At 34.3% G+C, this 17,872-nt stretch overlaps 1 protein-coding gene across 4 annotated transcripts in view; it reads right to left on the bottom strand.

Annotated features, from left to right (window-relative positions):
• The window catches only part of LOC150101220 (uncharacterized), a 530,669-nt gene that overhangs the window by 473,850 nt on the left and 38,947 nt on the right, over window positions 1-17,872 (bottom strand). For all 4 annotated transcript variants that reach the window (XR_016549128.1, XM_090401188.1, XM_090401189.1 and 1 more), the window contains exon 2: window positions 5,294-5,358. Coding sequence is in view for 3 of the 4 variants with exons in the window: in XM_090401188.1 (XP_090257314.1) it covers window positions 5,294-5,323 (30 nt within the window). In the remaining variant the exon portion in view is untranslated. The remainder of the gene's footprint in view (window positions 1-5,293; window positions 5,359-17,872) is intronic.

Here is a 17,872-nt window from a genome sequence, read left to right as displayed (position 1 = left end):
GCTTGATGTAGTGATAAAATTTAATTATGGAATCACTGTATCATACTGCTTCTTTTTTTTTTCTTATATTCTAATTTACTTACCTCCTAACCATTATTATTTATTGATAACTTACAAATTTCCATCCTTTCCTGCCTTGTATATTTCAATTTTTCTTTTCCTTAGTTCTTGCAAATGTATGTCTTTTTCCAACTCTTCGGTTGCATCATCATGATCATCAATTTCCTGATATGTACCCCCAAGGGGTGTTCAGGTTACTATGACAGCACTACATAATTAAGTTTAAAGTATTATTAATATCCCATCAACAATTTAACTCCAAATCAACCTATTATTTGTGAGCACTGAAATATTATCATATCTAATATTTTGTGCTTCTAAAGGACTTCTGACTGAATCAATCCACCTAGATCTTGGTCTTCCTCTGGGTCTCTTTCCTACCAATCTTGGCATCAAACACCTGTTTTATTATTACATGACACCTCCAGAGAGTCCAAGGACACACTGAGAGAGGGCTCTCCACTACTAAATTCTCCTACAACACTACTACCATCAACACCATCTACTGTTCATCAATAACAACAGTATTTTTTTGTCTGTAAATTGCATGTGTCCTGAAAGCCAATTTGTCTGTATGCGGGATGAAAAACCCTGCTACCTCCATATGATCGGTTAACTCACTTTCAACTGAAAATGCCCAAATAAAGATTCCTCTCATCATGACGAGAATCGAACCAAGATATTTTCCAATTGAAGGGTTCAATGCTCTGCTGTTCTTCTAATTGCACTATGGAAGCTAACCTTTCTTCACCCATTCTACTTAAGTGACCATACCAACATGGATTAGCTTTGCTGACACATTCTTGAATGCTAATGATGTCAAGTTCCTTTCTAATATCTTCATTTTTAAATGATTCTGCCTTGATACATTGGTTCACTCCCCTAATTTTTCTCAGAACAGTCATATCCGTGGCTCTAGTCTTTGATCAAGTGCTGTATATTTCTAATCCAACTCTCAGATCCATAACTTAAAAAAAAACTGGTTTGAACACTGTCTGTGAACTGCTAGTTTGGTGTTTTGGCTAATTTCTCTCTTATTCCATATAAATTTATTCAGATGGCTACCCACCATACCAGCTTTGCTTATTCTGTTGTCTATTTCCAGATTTAACCTGCCATCTTTACTAAAACTGTGCCTATAATAGCTGAAATGTTTTACTTGTTCTATAGGATCCAAATTCAGAATGCAGCTAAAGTAGTCTATGCTCCTATTTTCATAGTTTTAGTCTTTTTATTGCTGATTTTCATGCCAATTTTTTTACAGTTGTTATTCAATTTAGTTAGTGAATCCTGGACTCTTGCACTAGATGTGTTAAGGAGTACAACATCATCTGCATAAAGCACAGAGCTAAGTTTGACATCTCCAATTCTAATATCAGACTTGATGCCACTTTCTTTAATCTTTTATCCAAGTGTAAGCAAACAAAGTTTCTGAGTGAAGCAACTACATGACTGGTCATCTCATACTTTCAACATCTATCTCTAATCCAGAGTATTTTAGTAAAAGATGTGATACCTTTTGGCTACTTATATATGGAAACATGACTTCTGCATTACTTCAAGCTAGGTATCACTTCTTGGTCTGGCTCCCACTGATGAGACCTCAATAAAGGTCGAAACAAGTCTGAGTAGTGACCCTTCCCATAATGCATAGCATTATACATGTCTGTAAGGATATGTGCTTTGCATTATACAATACTAAGGCATATAGAATATTAATGATGTGAAGTCATTAGCTTCTATATATGAGTTGCCCAGTCTTGAAATTTCTTCAGGCACAAACTTTGTTTGCTTATACTTGGATAAAGGATTAAACCAAGAAGATAATTTCTTGGCATCTTTAATTCATTTTCAATGTGATATCCATTTTTATCCTGCTTAGTACTATGTAATGGTCACTTCCAATTTCAAATCCTCTGTATATTCTTGTATCCTGAACAAGCATGAAGATATCACTATCAACAATGACAGTAAGTGGGGCTTTTATCTCTTGTGTCTTCTCTCCATGTGAACTGGTGCATATCTTTCTGTTGAAAGATGTTATTAATGATTAGTCTGAGTCCTGAGCAGAAGTCCAGTAAATACCATTATTATTAGATTTGCCCTTTTCTCCAAATTTTCCCAAAATGTTCCTACATGCTTGACAGGATTAATTTCCTATTTTGCTGTTCAGATTCCCAACAAGGACCACTTTTTATGTCAGCTGTTTGGTCTAATCACTCAAAAAGTGGGATCATAGTCACAAATAAGTTTCATTGTCCATGTCCCCATTTCGAAGTTCTCCCACATAATTCCACTTGAAACTGTCTTCCAATCAAGAAGTGTATCTTCATGTTTGGTATTGAATACTATCACTACTCCTTTTCCTTGATCCTTGTTGTCTGAAAATAATACTTTACACTTATTTAAGTAAGATCACCTGTTTTTATGACTTCTTGGTCTCAATAATGCCAATCATGTCCACTTGGTACTTTTCCAATTCTTCTGCAAGTTCGATTTCCTTTCCATTAATGCTCTTTATATTGGTGGTTCCTATCTTCAGTTCTTCTGATGTTGGGTTTATTCTTCTTCTAAGATGTTGAGTTGGAGCTTGTTCCAGTAGCTGACTTTTCATTGTTTGCTCCGGTTCTCTGACAAAAACAGCAGGAATCTTGTTTAATTGGGTGATGCTCAGGCCAGCATGAAATCTCATCATTTTGTACCATCATATGCATTTGTGGTTTATGCCAATAGAGAGTACAAGTTAGTCGGCTAAGTACCAAATTGCCAGCTCATCCTCATTCATTTAGTACCCAGTAGATACTTACTAAATCAGGTGCACAACATGAAGGCAAGGAATGAGCATTAGATCAAAAGCCACAGTCAGTTCTCCGCATTCCTGAAAGGCACTTCTCCAAGTTATTTGGTTGTGACTCTTAAGAAACCCCTCTCCTTGGTTGCTTCTCTAATATTTCCTTTTAATCTAAAAATTTCATATCTTAATTCTTCATTATTAATATCATCAATATAAAGGCGGTCATTTCTGGCTTTCACATTATCGTTATTCTTAGCTTTCAACATTACTCTACTGTTCTGCTGGGTTTTGATACAATTTTTAAAAACTAACTAAAAAAATAATACACTGAATGAATCAAAAAATCATGTGGTTTCCAGGAGCTACAAATTACATATTTGGACTCAAAATAACCTCAAACTAGACCATCTCTATATACTTTCTACATTCTTAAACTTTTTTTTTGAACTTTGGAATTCTTCAACATTAAAACTTCGAATGGCATTTTAAGTTAGCATGCAAAAGTCATTCTATCAGGCAAATTTATATGATTAAAGCAGTTTTCATTGTGGGGAGGTGTGTGGGGGGGGGAACTGTGCAAGATTCATGGCCTTTTCAATAACTGCTTTAAATTGTACACTTGAAATAAATGCCTGCTGAGATGACATTTTGTCTCTCATTATAAGACAACAGTGGGCAAACTGCAGCTCGCGAGCAGCATGCAGCTCCCAAAGCTACTCTGTGCAGCTCCCAAGACAATATTGGTTTTCATTGCAATTTTTCCTAAACTTTCATATTAATAATCTATAGTATTATAGTATGTACCAATGTTAGAATATTTTATTTTGGAAATGCTTCAAAGATATAAGTAAAAAACATATTTCGAAACTTTAAATTTTAAGCTTTTAAATGGTACCAGTCAAAAGGGTTTTTAACATGGATTTCATTATCGTATTTGGTTGGTAATAAGAGTTTCAACATCTGATGGCCTGTGTCGCTCCAGCCAAAATTAGTTCCGAAAGCGACTACTATGATCGCTGCATTACCCACCACCTCCATTGCCTGGACTCTGTGCCATCACTCTTCATGCAGTACACACAAATTACATGCTTGTGGTGGTAGCAGAACATAACTAGTGTAGATACGTACTTTTCTGATTAATAAATACTTGAGATTGATTTTAGTGAAAGTTATAAAACCCTGGTTTAAAATGACTGAGCAACAGAAGAGTATAAAATGGAAATATGAACAAGAAAAGAGTGTATTTAACCAACAATGGGAGGACGATTTTGCTTTCACTGTTAAGGGTAAAAAGGCTCTGTGTCTTATCTGTGGCTCTTGAACATCCAAAAATGTATGAAAAATATATATGGCTCTTATTACCGAAGAACTTATAGACATGTTATTTATTGTAATTTGTAACATTTTATAATTGTTTGCAATCAAACTGATTGATTAAAACCAAAATTTTGATTCCATTTATCCACACCACAGTGGATTATTATTGTTTGAAATCATTTTGCACGGTTTTGATTTTCAAACTAAGGCAAAATTTGATTTTCAGCCAAAACTGAGAACAGTGCTGTAAATTTTTAGCAAAGATTCCAAATGGCAAATTTCAATAAAATCCATCTAGCCAAAACAATTATTTTCAGACAGTGCACTGAGAGATGGACAAAATGAATCCAACAGGTGTTTATACATTTTAGGAAATACACCTCGTAAAGTTTTACTAATCTTATGACTGTTTCTAAAGCTCATCACAATCTGTTTGGAGGCCAGATACCAGGTCATCTTTATTAGTATTTCTGCTTCCAGATCCTAGGACTTGTCTTCTAAAAGATACTGTATCAACAGCATATATCAGTCATCCCCCCCCCCTTCTTCCTCCTCTCAATACACACCCTGGAAGTCTAATACATGGAAACTGGAGTTGCAGTACTGCACCGTTTCAGAGAAGTAATGTATCTGGGAGTAAAAAAAAAAAAAAAAGGGGGGGGGGGAACAGCAATGTTGGATACTTAGGTGCTGAAATATATAGATCTTGTTAGAAGAGATTGAGTGCTGAGACAGTGAATATGGAATGTGGCAAATATTTGATCTATTTGTTTCATAACAATAAATTCATTATCATTATCAGTTATCAAAGTGTTACTGATACTTCCTGGGAATTTAAGAGTTCCTTGGAACATGTCAAGGAGACTGCCATATGAATAACTCTGCTGATCATTGCCAGAGTACAAGATAATTTTTCAATCCTCAACCTATTATCAAATGACACTAAAAACTGATTGCACCTCTGAAAAGTTACATGCTGATGACATTCACTAACTCCCAGTAAATCCCATTTATAATAATCAAGTCTACTAAGTGATTCCAGGCCAAAATAAATCAGTAAAATTAAATTTTTTTTCAATTTAGTTTCTGCAAGACAAAATTTTACAATTATAATTTATTTACCTCCATGTTCTGATCTTCATTTGTTGTCATAACTCCTACAGTCAGCTTAGTGAAAGTAGAAAATCCTACAAAAAAATAAAATAAATAAATAAATAAAATAAAATAAATTTTAAAAAAAATTAACTTAATAGAAAACTAAATATATCTGAAATATTTAAACTGAAAAATGATTCTCAAAAAACATTTGGAAATGCTTAAATTAGCAAAGTGAAAATCAAGAGTCTCTTTCCACTGGTGCAAATTATACATACAATAAGTGCCACGGAAGATCAGATATGATACTCTAGTTTAAAAGATGCTCATATTTTGCATTTATCTGTTATCCATATATGGATATGACAAAAAAAATGGCAGAACTTTCCAAAAGTATGTATCAGTTTTAGATAATGCATTTGTATGCTAAAATACCCAGTATATGAACCAATATCAAATGTTAATGTGCACCAAAGTAAGACACGTCAAAAGACCCTTGCCTAAATCCAAACATGCCACTTCAATTCATTCATTCAGACATTCAAGAAAAGGAAGATGGCAGTGCATTTACTATTGTTTGTTCATTACTTCTGCCTTTATTTATATCCAAATAGGATAAGTTATCCAGAAAGTCTGACAAACATGCATGTATTTAGATAACTTGATATTTGGAGATACAGTATATTTGGGTAATCCTAAATAAAGAAAGAAATCAAGTGAGCGAGTTGAGTGAGTACTTATGCAGTATTACTGTTAACAATATTCAGGAATGCACAAGCATCACTAATCTCAGGCGGCATTGGTCGCTTAACAGAATGAGAAAGGAAAGGTAAAGAAAACAAGGGCTTGATGCCAGGATGTTAGGAAAAACACCAAGAGGAAGATCACAATCCAGGGTGGACTGGTGCAGTTAGAAATGTACTAGAAGACAAATATAAGATCTGACAATACTGGAATTATAACAGCAAACTAATTTGGTGAAAAACTTACAGGAAGTTAATAATAAAGTAAACTGTTCATTAGTACTAGTGTCTTGTACACTCTTTGAGGATACTTATCAGGAATTTGTGATGAAAATGGCCTGGATATAAAAAAGTGCATGATGGATGATATATTTCATCCACCATAGTCAGCTGGATGATTAAAATGTGAAACTAATACAACTATGCACAAGAACAGGCAAAACAAATGAAGTCTGTCTTGCCTGTTATTATTTAAGTTTACTTATTTAACTAACAGGGCGAAGAGAGAGAAAGTAATGCATAACAGCATAATGAATGATTTGTTAAAATTAGCAATATTTAGATATAGTAGAATCTGCTTATTGTGATCACTGATATTATCAATTGGCTATTGTTGTCAAAATCAGTCAGTTTTAATTCATTTAAAATGAATTAAAAATAATCCATCTATTATAATCAAAGTTCTGGTTATTGTTATCAAAATCATCAAATGTTTAGCCTTTTGCATCTCAAAATTCTAAGAAATAAGGGTTAATCAGGAGAAAATTTGACAAAGAACATTAGTCAAAATCTGACTTTTTTTTGTTAATCTTCCTTTAATCTTATTCTTCCAGGCAAATATAGGGGGATATAAATACAGTCTAATTGTGATTTTTCAAGTTTATTTTCATGCTCTCTTTCAGTAAATGAATATGACTTTAAATGCTCATTAAAACAGTCCTTAGTATTATGGCAGAAGCAAGTAAAAAAAGTAAAGATTTATCTTTTCAAGAAAAGCAAAGAATTTTTGAGTGTTATGATAAGTTGATCAAAATGAGTCAGTATAGTGTGGCTGTACATTTAAAATTTTCACAACCACTCTTGTGTAAGATCTTAATAAAACAGATCAAACGTTGAAACTTCAGCTCTTACAAATGAGAAGATGAATCGGAAGGGAGTTTGATCTGGCAAAGATACTCAAGTTGAATCAGCATTAAAAATTTGGTTTAGTAATGTTCATGAAAAGAATGCTTTGATTAATGTGCCTTTGATGCATCAAAAAGAAGAACTTGCAAAAAAAACAATGGGCAAAGAAAATTTCACTGCAATTAATGGATGGATTAACAGGTGGAAAAAGCAAAAGAATATTGTGTACAAGCATATTCATGATGAAGAAAAACAATGCGACAAAACAGGACTATTTTCATGCAATGTCTGAGCATACTTATTATTTGACACCTCCAGGGAGTCCTAAGAGTCATCAAGGGAGGACACCTACTCTACAACTCTCTGTCTCCACCATTCAACCTCATCCACAAACCGCCTCATCGACACCAACGCCATCCACTGTCCACCATCACCACTATTATTTTCACAGACAATCACAAACATCCATGCCCATGGCAGGATTTGAACCCGCAGCCATTTGGCTGGAGAGCGGATAAGCTAACCACTCGGCCAACATACTTATTTGTTTAAAAATGGAAGTATTAAAGGATTTAAATCTTCAAAAGAGTGAGTGACAGTTCTTTGTTTTGCTAATATGAAAGGTGAGAAACAAGAGCTTCTAGTGGTTGGAAAAAGAAAACTCCTCAGTGTTTTAAAAGGTGTCAAAAGTTTGCCTGTTGACCACTGTTCTAGTGCAAATGCTTGGATGACTAATGACATTTTCAATTGGTTAGTTAAGTGGGGTCTTAAATTAAAGCAAAAAATTGTCTTGTTAGTAGACAAATGCACCACACACGCAAAAACAATTTATCATCATCACAGTAATTTTCTTGCCTTTGAACACCACATCATTAATTCAACCATTGCATGTGACCAAGGCATCATACGAGCTTTTAAAGCTTATTATCACAGGGAAGTTCATTTGAGAATTATAACTAAACTTGATTATATAAAAGACCAATCTGATGCAAGTGTACCTGCAAAAAATATTTCCTTCTTCATGCATTGCATTTGATAGCAATGTCATGGAAGCAAGTCTCAGAGAAGACTATTGAAAACTGTTTCCAAAAAGGTGGATTTTTTTAAGACAAACTGTGAAACTCCTTCTGAAGAATTTGAATATCTTACAAATGAAATTTTTGATAAAACCCCAGATGGTAGGTCAAAAGAAGAATTTGAATATTGGTTGGATATTGATTGCAACGTTGAAGTGGTGGACATTCATTCTATTTCATTCTACAATGACAGTGTTGGAAATATGTCAAGCTGCTTCCGATGAGAACTTTAAACTAATAGAAGAAAGTGAACCTAATACAAGTACAGAAGAACAAATTTTAGAAGCTTCTCCAACCAATGCCCAGGTGCAAGAAGCTCGATGAATACTTTGTCACGGTGTGCAACATAATGACAAACTTTGAAAGGCATTATATGAGTATGAGCAATTTATTCCTGAACTACTATATTCAAAGACAAGATAGACAACACTAGATAATATTTTAAAATAAATCATGTTGTTGCTTATTAAAAAGTTGTTTATAAACAAATTAAATAATGTTCATAACAATAAATTGAAATAAATTATGCAATTTTTTATATCCTTTGCTTAATGGTATCAACTGGTTATTGTTATCAAAAAGTGACTGTCCCAAGGTGATCACCATATGTGGTATCCACTGTATTTACAATACTGAGCACAACAATGTGCCTAAAAAGTCAAACAAGAGTGCTATTGTATCAAATGAGCAAAAAAATGTGTACTTTTGAAAATTATTACACTATACAAATCAATAAACATTCCAGAATCTCATCTTCTACAACCCTACTAATTACATATTTGTATATTTGGTTTAATCCTTTATCCAAGTGTAAGCTTCTCTGGATTTGGGATGGAAGGACTCACATGACTTTTACTCCTTTCCATTGTCTGCCTACTGTTTTTCATTCTTCTGATCCAGATACCTGTTGCGATCTTGTTACAGAAATAATCCAAATTGGAATGGAAACTTTCATTCCTCACTCTGTTCAAATTTCCCAACTCATATCTAAACCATTGTTCACTAAGAAGTGTGTACCAGGGCAAAGACACCAGATTCCTGCATAGTCACCTGCACTAGTAAAACCACTATTAAAAGGACAAAATTTGATAAGGATAAATGTAGAAAACCTGCTGCTTGTACCAGTGGCAGTCAGCCCTTCTGGTCCTTCAACAAAGCTGTTGATGTAATTTTTGTCATCTATGTGATCTCCTCAATTTCATTCTAACAATAGCATCGTAACATCACCTAAAGACAAGGCTGATGTCTTGGCTTCATTCTTCTCTTCCTCCTCCATAGATGACTATGGCAAATTACCTCCTTCTTTGCTTAATATATTGCATTTCATGCATCCTGTGGCCTTCCATCAAAAAGACATCAGAAGAGTCTTGAATAACTTGGATACCACAAAGGCAGCTAGTCATGATGGAATCCCACCCACTGTGTTCCTGAACTAACACAAGCTGTATTCAGTTGGCATCCACCCTACAGAATGGAAGAAAGCCCATATACAATCAGTTCCAGATTTGATACCTAGATATCCCAATCACAATAAGATCTCCCTTCTTGGGCTGATCTACAGCACTTCTCACCTGTATAAATCCCAAATTCATCCAACCATGCAATACCACTCTCACATTTGTGATGGTGCCCCCAAATCCTCTCTGAGATTGATATGATTCAGAAGAGAGCAATCTGGTTAATTAATGATCCCTCTCAAAGATTCACCCCAATTCCTCTTATACATTCAGCCTTACGGCTTCTCTAAAGGTACTTTCATAGTCAATGCTCTACTGAACTGGCCAATATCGTACCAAAACTAAGAACAAGAGCAGCTGTGGTCAAAACTCATTTGCAGTCCAGCTCCAAACTTACTGAACAAACTTCTCTTAATCTTTGATTCTATCTTCCTATTCTTTGGAACAGCCCCCCTCCCCCTGGATATGATAAAAGATACAGTTTGTCCTTACGTTAACAGATGGGGGGGTTGCTAGTTTGATTTTTAAATGTGGTCTGGAGTTATTTTTATTCAGCATTCTGAATATCTTTTCGGATATGTCCTAAATATATGAAAAGCAATGGTTTTGTAGCCTTGTGTATTAGAGAAAGAGAGGAGGGATTTGTTATTTTATTGGTACTAAGTTTTCTATTTATAGAAAGCCAACATACGTAGCAAGATATTTACTAAATATTAAATACTAAATGCTCCCCATCCCATTTACTAATAACAGAACCACAGCAAAAACTATCATTCCATATATTCAGGATATCTGAAAAGATATCTAGAATGCTTAAAAATAGCTCCACAGCATATTAACATATATATCAAACTAGCTATCCTCATCTGTTCACTTAAAGACAAACTTATCATTTTTTACCACATTCAGGAGTATATTAATATTCCGTATTTTGACCTGGCTTACTATAGACAGACAAGAGTTGCTGACATCCACCTTGAACAACATAAAAAATGCACTCAGTACCATCATTATGGCAATTTTGGACTGACAATGCAATGGACACCCTTTCACAAAGAATTAGATGGAAAGAAACCTAAGTGATAATACAGAAGTCATTACAAGTAGGAAAGACTGTTTTTGGAATCAGTAGCAGCTTTAAAACATTCCCCAAATTTCAACAAGTATGATTATAACAATTTACCAAAAATCTGATTTAGTAATTTTACAATCAATTACTCTCACATGTGCCAATTAGGACATTAGATCTTAAGTACTTAAATTCTTTATGTTGACCATAACAAATTTAAACTGCTCCTACTATTAATAATTGTTGCCATTTGTGTACTATGACAAACTGCTCTGATGGTGTTGGATATAAAATCAGCAAAATATCAGCAACTAAGTAAATATATTCATTATTTTCTTATTGTTTTGTGAATTAAACCATTAAAAACTTATCTGCCAAGACATTTTTCTATGCATGTCTCGATAACTAGTTCTCCTGATAAATATGTTGTAGACATTAGCCCTCCTCTCCTTTTGCTAATTAACCATAGCCTCATTCATGTCTTTTCTAGCAGAAAATCCTTCAATCAGTCACTCCTGACCTTGTATATTTTGTCACCATAATAGAACCAAACGGTATGAGCTGCATTTCCTTTTCCTTACAGTAACTACTGTTTTTGCTCTACTGATCCAATTACCAACTCAAATCAAATAACTGCAATAATCCTTACTGGAAAGAACACTTCCATCAAAAAACCGAGACCACTATCCAAAGAATTCTGCATATTGAAACCAAAACTTCCACATTCTACTCAGAAATACAAGGCAAACACAACAGCTACAAATAGGGCCAAGTACAGAAAACTAACCTCCCACTTCAAGCAACAGCCAAGTATTCTAGTCTCTTGACAAAAGTCACTACACATAACTTCTGCCCATTAAATGTTTCCACCTCTCTCATCTCCCAAAGATAAGCTGACTTACTCGCATCATTCTTCATCTCCAACTCCAGCAATGATGATGACGACTCAGTCTACAATAGATAGATGTCTGTCTGTCTCTCTCTCTCTCTCTGCTGACATGCATTTACATACACAAGTATGAAAAGGTTTCACAAAACCCATGTGATCACTTTAGATATTTCCTAGGTGTAGAATATTTTTTCTCTTGGTTGCAAAGTAAATTATACTTGATGAGAAATTATATTTTTATTTGATCCTTTATCTATGTATAAGAAGTATTGCATGTGAAATATCCTCATGACTAGGCTACTTGTATATAGAAGCTGTTGACTTCACATCAACTGCCTTAGAATCCCATAATGCAAAGTCTACTTCCTTTTTGAACCTGTATGTTGCTGTGCATTATGGTAAGGGTCACTACCATGACTGGTTTCAAATTTTCAGATCTCATCAGAGGGAGCCAGACCCAGGAAGATAAAGGCTGAATGATAAAGATAGTAAAAAGTGTATCACCTGATCATTAAAATACTCGGAATCAAAGAAAGTTGTAGAAAGTTTTCACTTGGTTACAAAGTAATTATACTTGACAAGTAATTATATTCTTGTTTAATCCTTTACCGAAGTGTAAGAAAAAAAAATTAATATAAAGTAAACCATGTGACCAGGCTATTTGCATAAAAGTTGAAATTGGTCTGGACACTGGTCCTTTCCATATTGCACAGTTATATACATGTTCGAAAGGAAGTATGCATTACACTATTATACTAAGGAAATTGACATGATGTCAACAGTTTCTATATACAAGCAGCCTAGTTGTGAAGGCACTTGACATGCAAACTTTAATTGCTTGCACTGGAATAAAGGATTAAACAAGAATTTATCAAGTATGATTTATATTTCCAAGACATTTGATAAGGTCTTACACAATACCCCACTTTCCAAATTAAAATCACTGTTGTACCATCCAAGATCACTTAAGGGATCAGGCTAATTATCTGGGAAAGGATCCTTCACTGCTTTTTTTTTTTTTTTTTTGAGGAATGTAGAGAACTAGTGATCTTCTAATGCCTAATCCTTCTTATGGTGAAACTCATTAATAGTTACCTATCTGGATACTGAATGAATGGGGATAGCATAGAAATTTGGTATTCAGCCAACCTCATTGTATTTTTACTGGCTTAAACCAAAACAAGAGCCCATATTAAGTATAAACTTAATATCTGCAATGATAGTTATAAGAACAAATTGAGGAAATGTAATCTACATAGCTGGGAAGATAAGAGGAGAAAGAGTAATATGATTGATGCATATAAGCTGATAGGAGGTGATAAGAATTTTCAAAGAGAAGCACAAACAGAAGGCACAAGGATTATTCTTGGAAGTTCTTGAAGAGAAGTGTAGCATGGAATATGAAAGCATGAATGCACTGTCTGAGAATCATGCATGCAGATAATGATTAATTTTTTTAAGGTGTGGTAGCTGGACTTAAAGTGGATCTTGAATCTTTTGACTCCATAGAGATCCAGTGATAAATATTTCAGGTTTTACTATTGTTTATAATTAATTACATTCATTTATTTATTATTTTTTTTAATGAACTCTGATGAAATGCCACTTGAAATTATCATCTACACATCTTAAACTGATAAAATACTTCCTGCCTTTGATTCCTTCTTTATGTGTAATATACAGCAAAGTTGTTCTTTAAGAAGAGCCACTTCACTGTATATATATTATAAAGAAATGGTGGAAAACCTGAACACTACTCTACACCTTTCAAAAATGAAAAGGTATGAATACCAGCATTAATAGTTGTGTGGATGACATCTCTGATTTGCCTTTACAGGCAAATCACCACTGTTTGTGAAAATCTTTAGCTATATGTTTTTCACTGCATGGTGGGAATACCAAATTGCTCACTTCTGTCTTTGAAGTCGCAAAATATCTTCTAGAATTCATTAAGACCACCACAGCACTGAGGTGATACTAATTCCAATGTTTTGTGAATGAATTACTATAAAAAATGTAAGTATAAATTATTTCTGAAATTTCATACTTCTGTGATCTGATTCCCCATAATTCTGTTATGATTGTGTTAAATCATTTCCATCTAAATCCAGACTAACCAAACAATGTAATCTCATCGGCCTGGTTGGCAGAGTGGTTAGAGTATCCACTCTCCACCCAAAAGGCTGGGGTCCGAATCCCACCATGGATGTTTGTGATTGTCTGTGAAAATGCTAGTGGTGGTGGTTGGCGGTATATGGCATTGGTGTAGATAATAAAAGTAGTTGCAGTTGGTGGAGACAGAAAGTTGTAGAGTAGGTGCCCTCCCTCGATGAGTCTTTGGACTCCCTTGAGATGTTACATAATAATCACACTGTGTAATCAATGCTACCTGGCTTCCTGAGTACATAGCATATAGGCTCTGTAATCAACATGTTGTGAATTCAGATCCCATGGAGGCATGGATGTTTAACCACATCACTGTCAATATGGATAAAATACATCACTCTGCTACACTTCGTATCCATCATATATTTCAATGTAATAACAATGGTATTAAAATTTTGATATGCACTTCGCATCCATGGTAACCTGGACATATATATACATCTTGGCTGGTTGGGTGGTTAGGATAGTTTTAGGTGTTAAATTTTTATGGCCAGGGGAGACCATTAGTGCTTCTACTGGTGGGCATTATCTAAATGCCCACCAGTAGAAGCACTAATGCATTGGAAATTGACAGACTTCTGTGGGTGAGATTCACATAATAAAAAGCAAGTTTTTTTTGCCTTTGTAATCCTTTTTCAATTACCATTCTTTCTCCCATGTTTTGAAGGAATAACTCCCATCAAAACATGGGACTATATTACAGTACTAATAGTGCATTTGTACTGTAACTGGACTAAGGATTTTTTAAAAAAATTTTTTTATATTTTTTCCATAATCCAAAAACCGTAAAGACCAAACAAGGCGCTTTTCAAGTCACTTCAGATCCAGTAAGGACAGTAGTTGTCTCAACACCATGCAATGAAATTCATCTTCTGCCTAGAGACAATCTCAAACATCCATGCTCGTGATGCTATCTGGATCCCTATACAGCCTGGTGGTTTGCAACATGAGCACATTATAAACTAAAGCCAACCAGGCAGTATTTAGCTTTTTCATTCTTTATTTTAAATTAAGTATTAAGTAAAATAGAATAAGTAGTATAAAATTAAGATTTCGATTAATATGCTATTTTTTATGCCAACTTGAAAATTGGTGAAACCTATACTGCATTAATGCCACAGATAAGCTCTTAAAGCTATTCTATTTTGAATACAGCCATCTGAGTTTTCTTATATGCATGATCCTTCTGGATAACAGATTTATGCATTTATATGCTTTCTGAACTGCATGTTTCTTTCACTCATCATGCAAGTTCACATATTCAATATTAAGATAGTAATATAACAATCCCTCATTTATTCGACCACCATGGGAAATCTATTTGCAGTTAGATTACCGAACAGTTGATTAATTGAAGGTATAGAGAGAGATACATGCTTTCACAGCAACTGGCTGACAAACCCATTCATGGGATCAGTTAACTGATGGTTCTTTTCTATGAAAGTCAGATAATTATGAGATTACTGTACACAGATGGCATTACCTCATGTTTGGTTTCAACTATATAATACCAAAGTATGAAAATATTTTGAGGTTACAGGCATCAATAAAATGCTCAAACCTGAATACAGTGTTCTTAAATACATATACTCTCAAAATCACGGACACTGACAGTGACACTATGGGCAAGATGTCCTAAACTATCTAAAAAGCTTCAAATCTTATACTAAAAATGTCACTTCAAAGTTCTGAAATGTCAGTTAAGATATTAATTCCTTATTTTACCAAGTTTCCCTAAAACAAACTGTTTCATTAATATGCATCTTCTCCATATAGCTTCCAATGTGAGTTGCTTCTTTCTCCATCCCATCTGTTAATTTTTTATTAGAAACATCTAGAAACTCAAGCCTTCCATTTAGGTGTGATGTTACCTGTATGTTGTTCAAAGATAGCATGTTAGTTTTAGCATGCTTAACTAACACTCCCAAGGAAAAGAAAACCACTGGCCTTGATAGACATCAGTCATTCATCGCACACCCACATATGCCTACCTACCCAAAATTCCATTACCAGTAAATTATTCTAAGGTTCTTCATACAGCTAAAAGTTTCCTCAAATGCAATTAAAAGACACAAACTATGAATCATTATCTGCTCTCCTTTGACAAACAAGGTGCAGATAATACTGAGTTTGTATTATCTGCACCTTGGTTTGAAGAGCACAAAAATATACATTTTTGTGCTCTTCAATAATTTATCCAATCCTATTAGAAAATCAATTTTCTGACTGGTAAACTGAGGGAACGATGATAGTAATTTTCCAGAGGTGAGATGGCATCCTAACCCATTCGAGGAAGTGTAGTTAACTGAGGTTATATATTTAGAGTTTAGATAATTGAAATCACTATTATTAGTATAGTATATTTGGTTGTGAAAAACATACTTTGGAGCAGATATAAATCTAACTCAAAAAAGCAGTCTTCAATAAGTACACTGCTCAAAATAATTAGGGGATATTTTGGTTTTCTTGTAAATTATAAAGTTATAAAAATAATTTACAAATGTAACACATTTATTTGAAAATATTCTTAATATACAACAGTGTAGAACATGCAACTGCATACAAAATCATGTTAAGACTTGTTGAAACGTGTCTGAGCTGTATTAGCATGTGGGGGTATAAAAGCGTGGCTTGTTGCGCTCACTTTCAAAGTGCAAAATTATCACTTCAATTGTAAACTTGTGTCACCTACCACCCATTATTTTGTTAAAAATGGCAGAGCAACATGATATCCCAAAATCCATGGCTTGGAGAGCCATTGGTCGATTAGAAGCTGGACAAACACAGCAAGTTGTCGCTTAAGCGTGTATCTCAAAGTGTAATTTTGCGACTTTTGGAATCGCTTTCTGGAAACGGGAAATGTTCGAAATCATCTTCATGCCATAGGGGGACGTAGGTTTTGTTGAAGGGGGGCCATGAAATAATGAAAATAAATTTAAAATGTTTTAAGACTAAGTAGATTTTTTTTTAAAAAGAAACGTGTTTAACTTTTATTATTTATTATTTCTTTTTGTTATTTTTTAATGGAAAAATTCACACATCGGTGTTGGTTCGCAAACTTTGCTTCCTGCGTATTTCGGCGCTTAATGAATATTAGTAAATATTGCTTATTCATATGTTTCATTTCAAAGCAGTGGTTAATTGTATTTACTTCGAATGCTCTCCAGGGAAGCTCCAAATCTTCCTGTCCCTTTCATCACACGTTCGTAATCAGGGACCGTTGATATTGACTTTTTATACATATCAAAACTGGTTTTATATTATCACTGTCATCCGAGCTAGTTTTCTGTTACCAATAAAAGTTTCGCACTTCACACATGAAAAAAAAGCTTAAACAAGTTCATGTGGGGAGATAGTAACTCGCTTGCAGTGGTAAACAACACGCCCTCCCTACCAGCCATTATACTGAAGAGGCAATAAAAACAAGTACTTTAATTATGCCAGTGAATAAGGTATGAGCAGTCTGTGTAATATATTTCTCAAGAAATAGTGCAATTAGAGACAACTGGAATAAAAACACTAATTAATGAATCACATGTCCCCTCATACAGAAACTATGCTATATAGACTGAAACAAAACCATATGTTGCATGGGCAAACACAGTATCTAACTAAAAACTATTGTTATTAATTAGATGTGTGCGAGTTCGATTTCCCAAGGCAGCAATAAAATTCAACCGAACGTGTTAAAATTGTAAACGTTTCAATATTCGTAAAAGTGTTAAAACTAAGTAATATATATATAATGAATGTTATGGCAGTTTCACATACGGAATTCGGTTGAAGAGAGTTAGCATTTCAACTCGATTGTCAGCTATGCTTTTATCTTTCAGTTGCGCGATCTTTTGTTAATACTGCACGAATCATATGCACGTTTTAATAACCTGTCTTTGCTGTCTGTTTCGTGTTAGGCTTAGTTACCGTAAAGGGAAAAATATTCCTGGTCAGAGGATTCCCTTATTCAGGTAATATTCACTAATTTAAAGTTGTTAGTCTGTGGTGTGCCAATATCGGTAAGTGGTGCTATTATTTGATCTATTCTACATTCAAAAATTCAACCCTGAGATGGATAAGTGGCTGA

This window comes from Typopeltis vanoorti, chromosome 12 (assembly GCF_054136105.1).
Source record: "Typopeltis vanoorti isolate ZY-2024b chromosome 12, IOZ_Tvanoo_1.0, whole genome shotgun sequence".
Taxonomy (NCBI): Eukaryota; Metazoa; Arthropoda; class Arachnida; order Uropygi; family Thelyphonidae; genus Typopeltis; species Typopeltis vanoorti.
The sequence above is the reverse complement of the archived record's forward strand: the minus strand, read 5'-3'. Positions and strand labels throughout refer to the sequence as shown.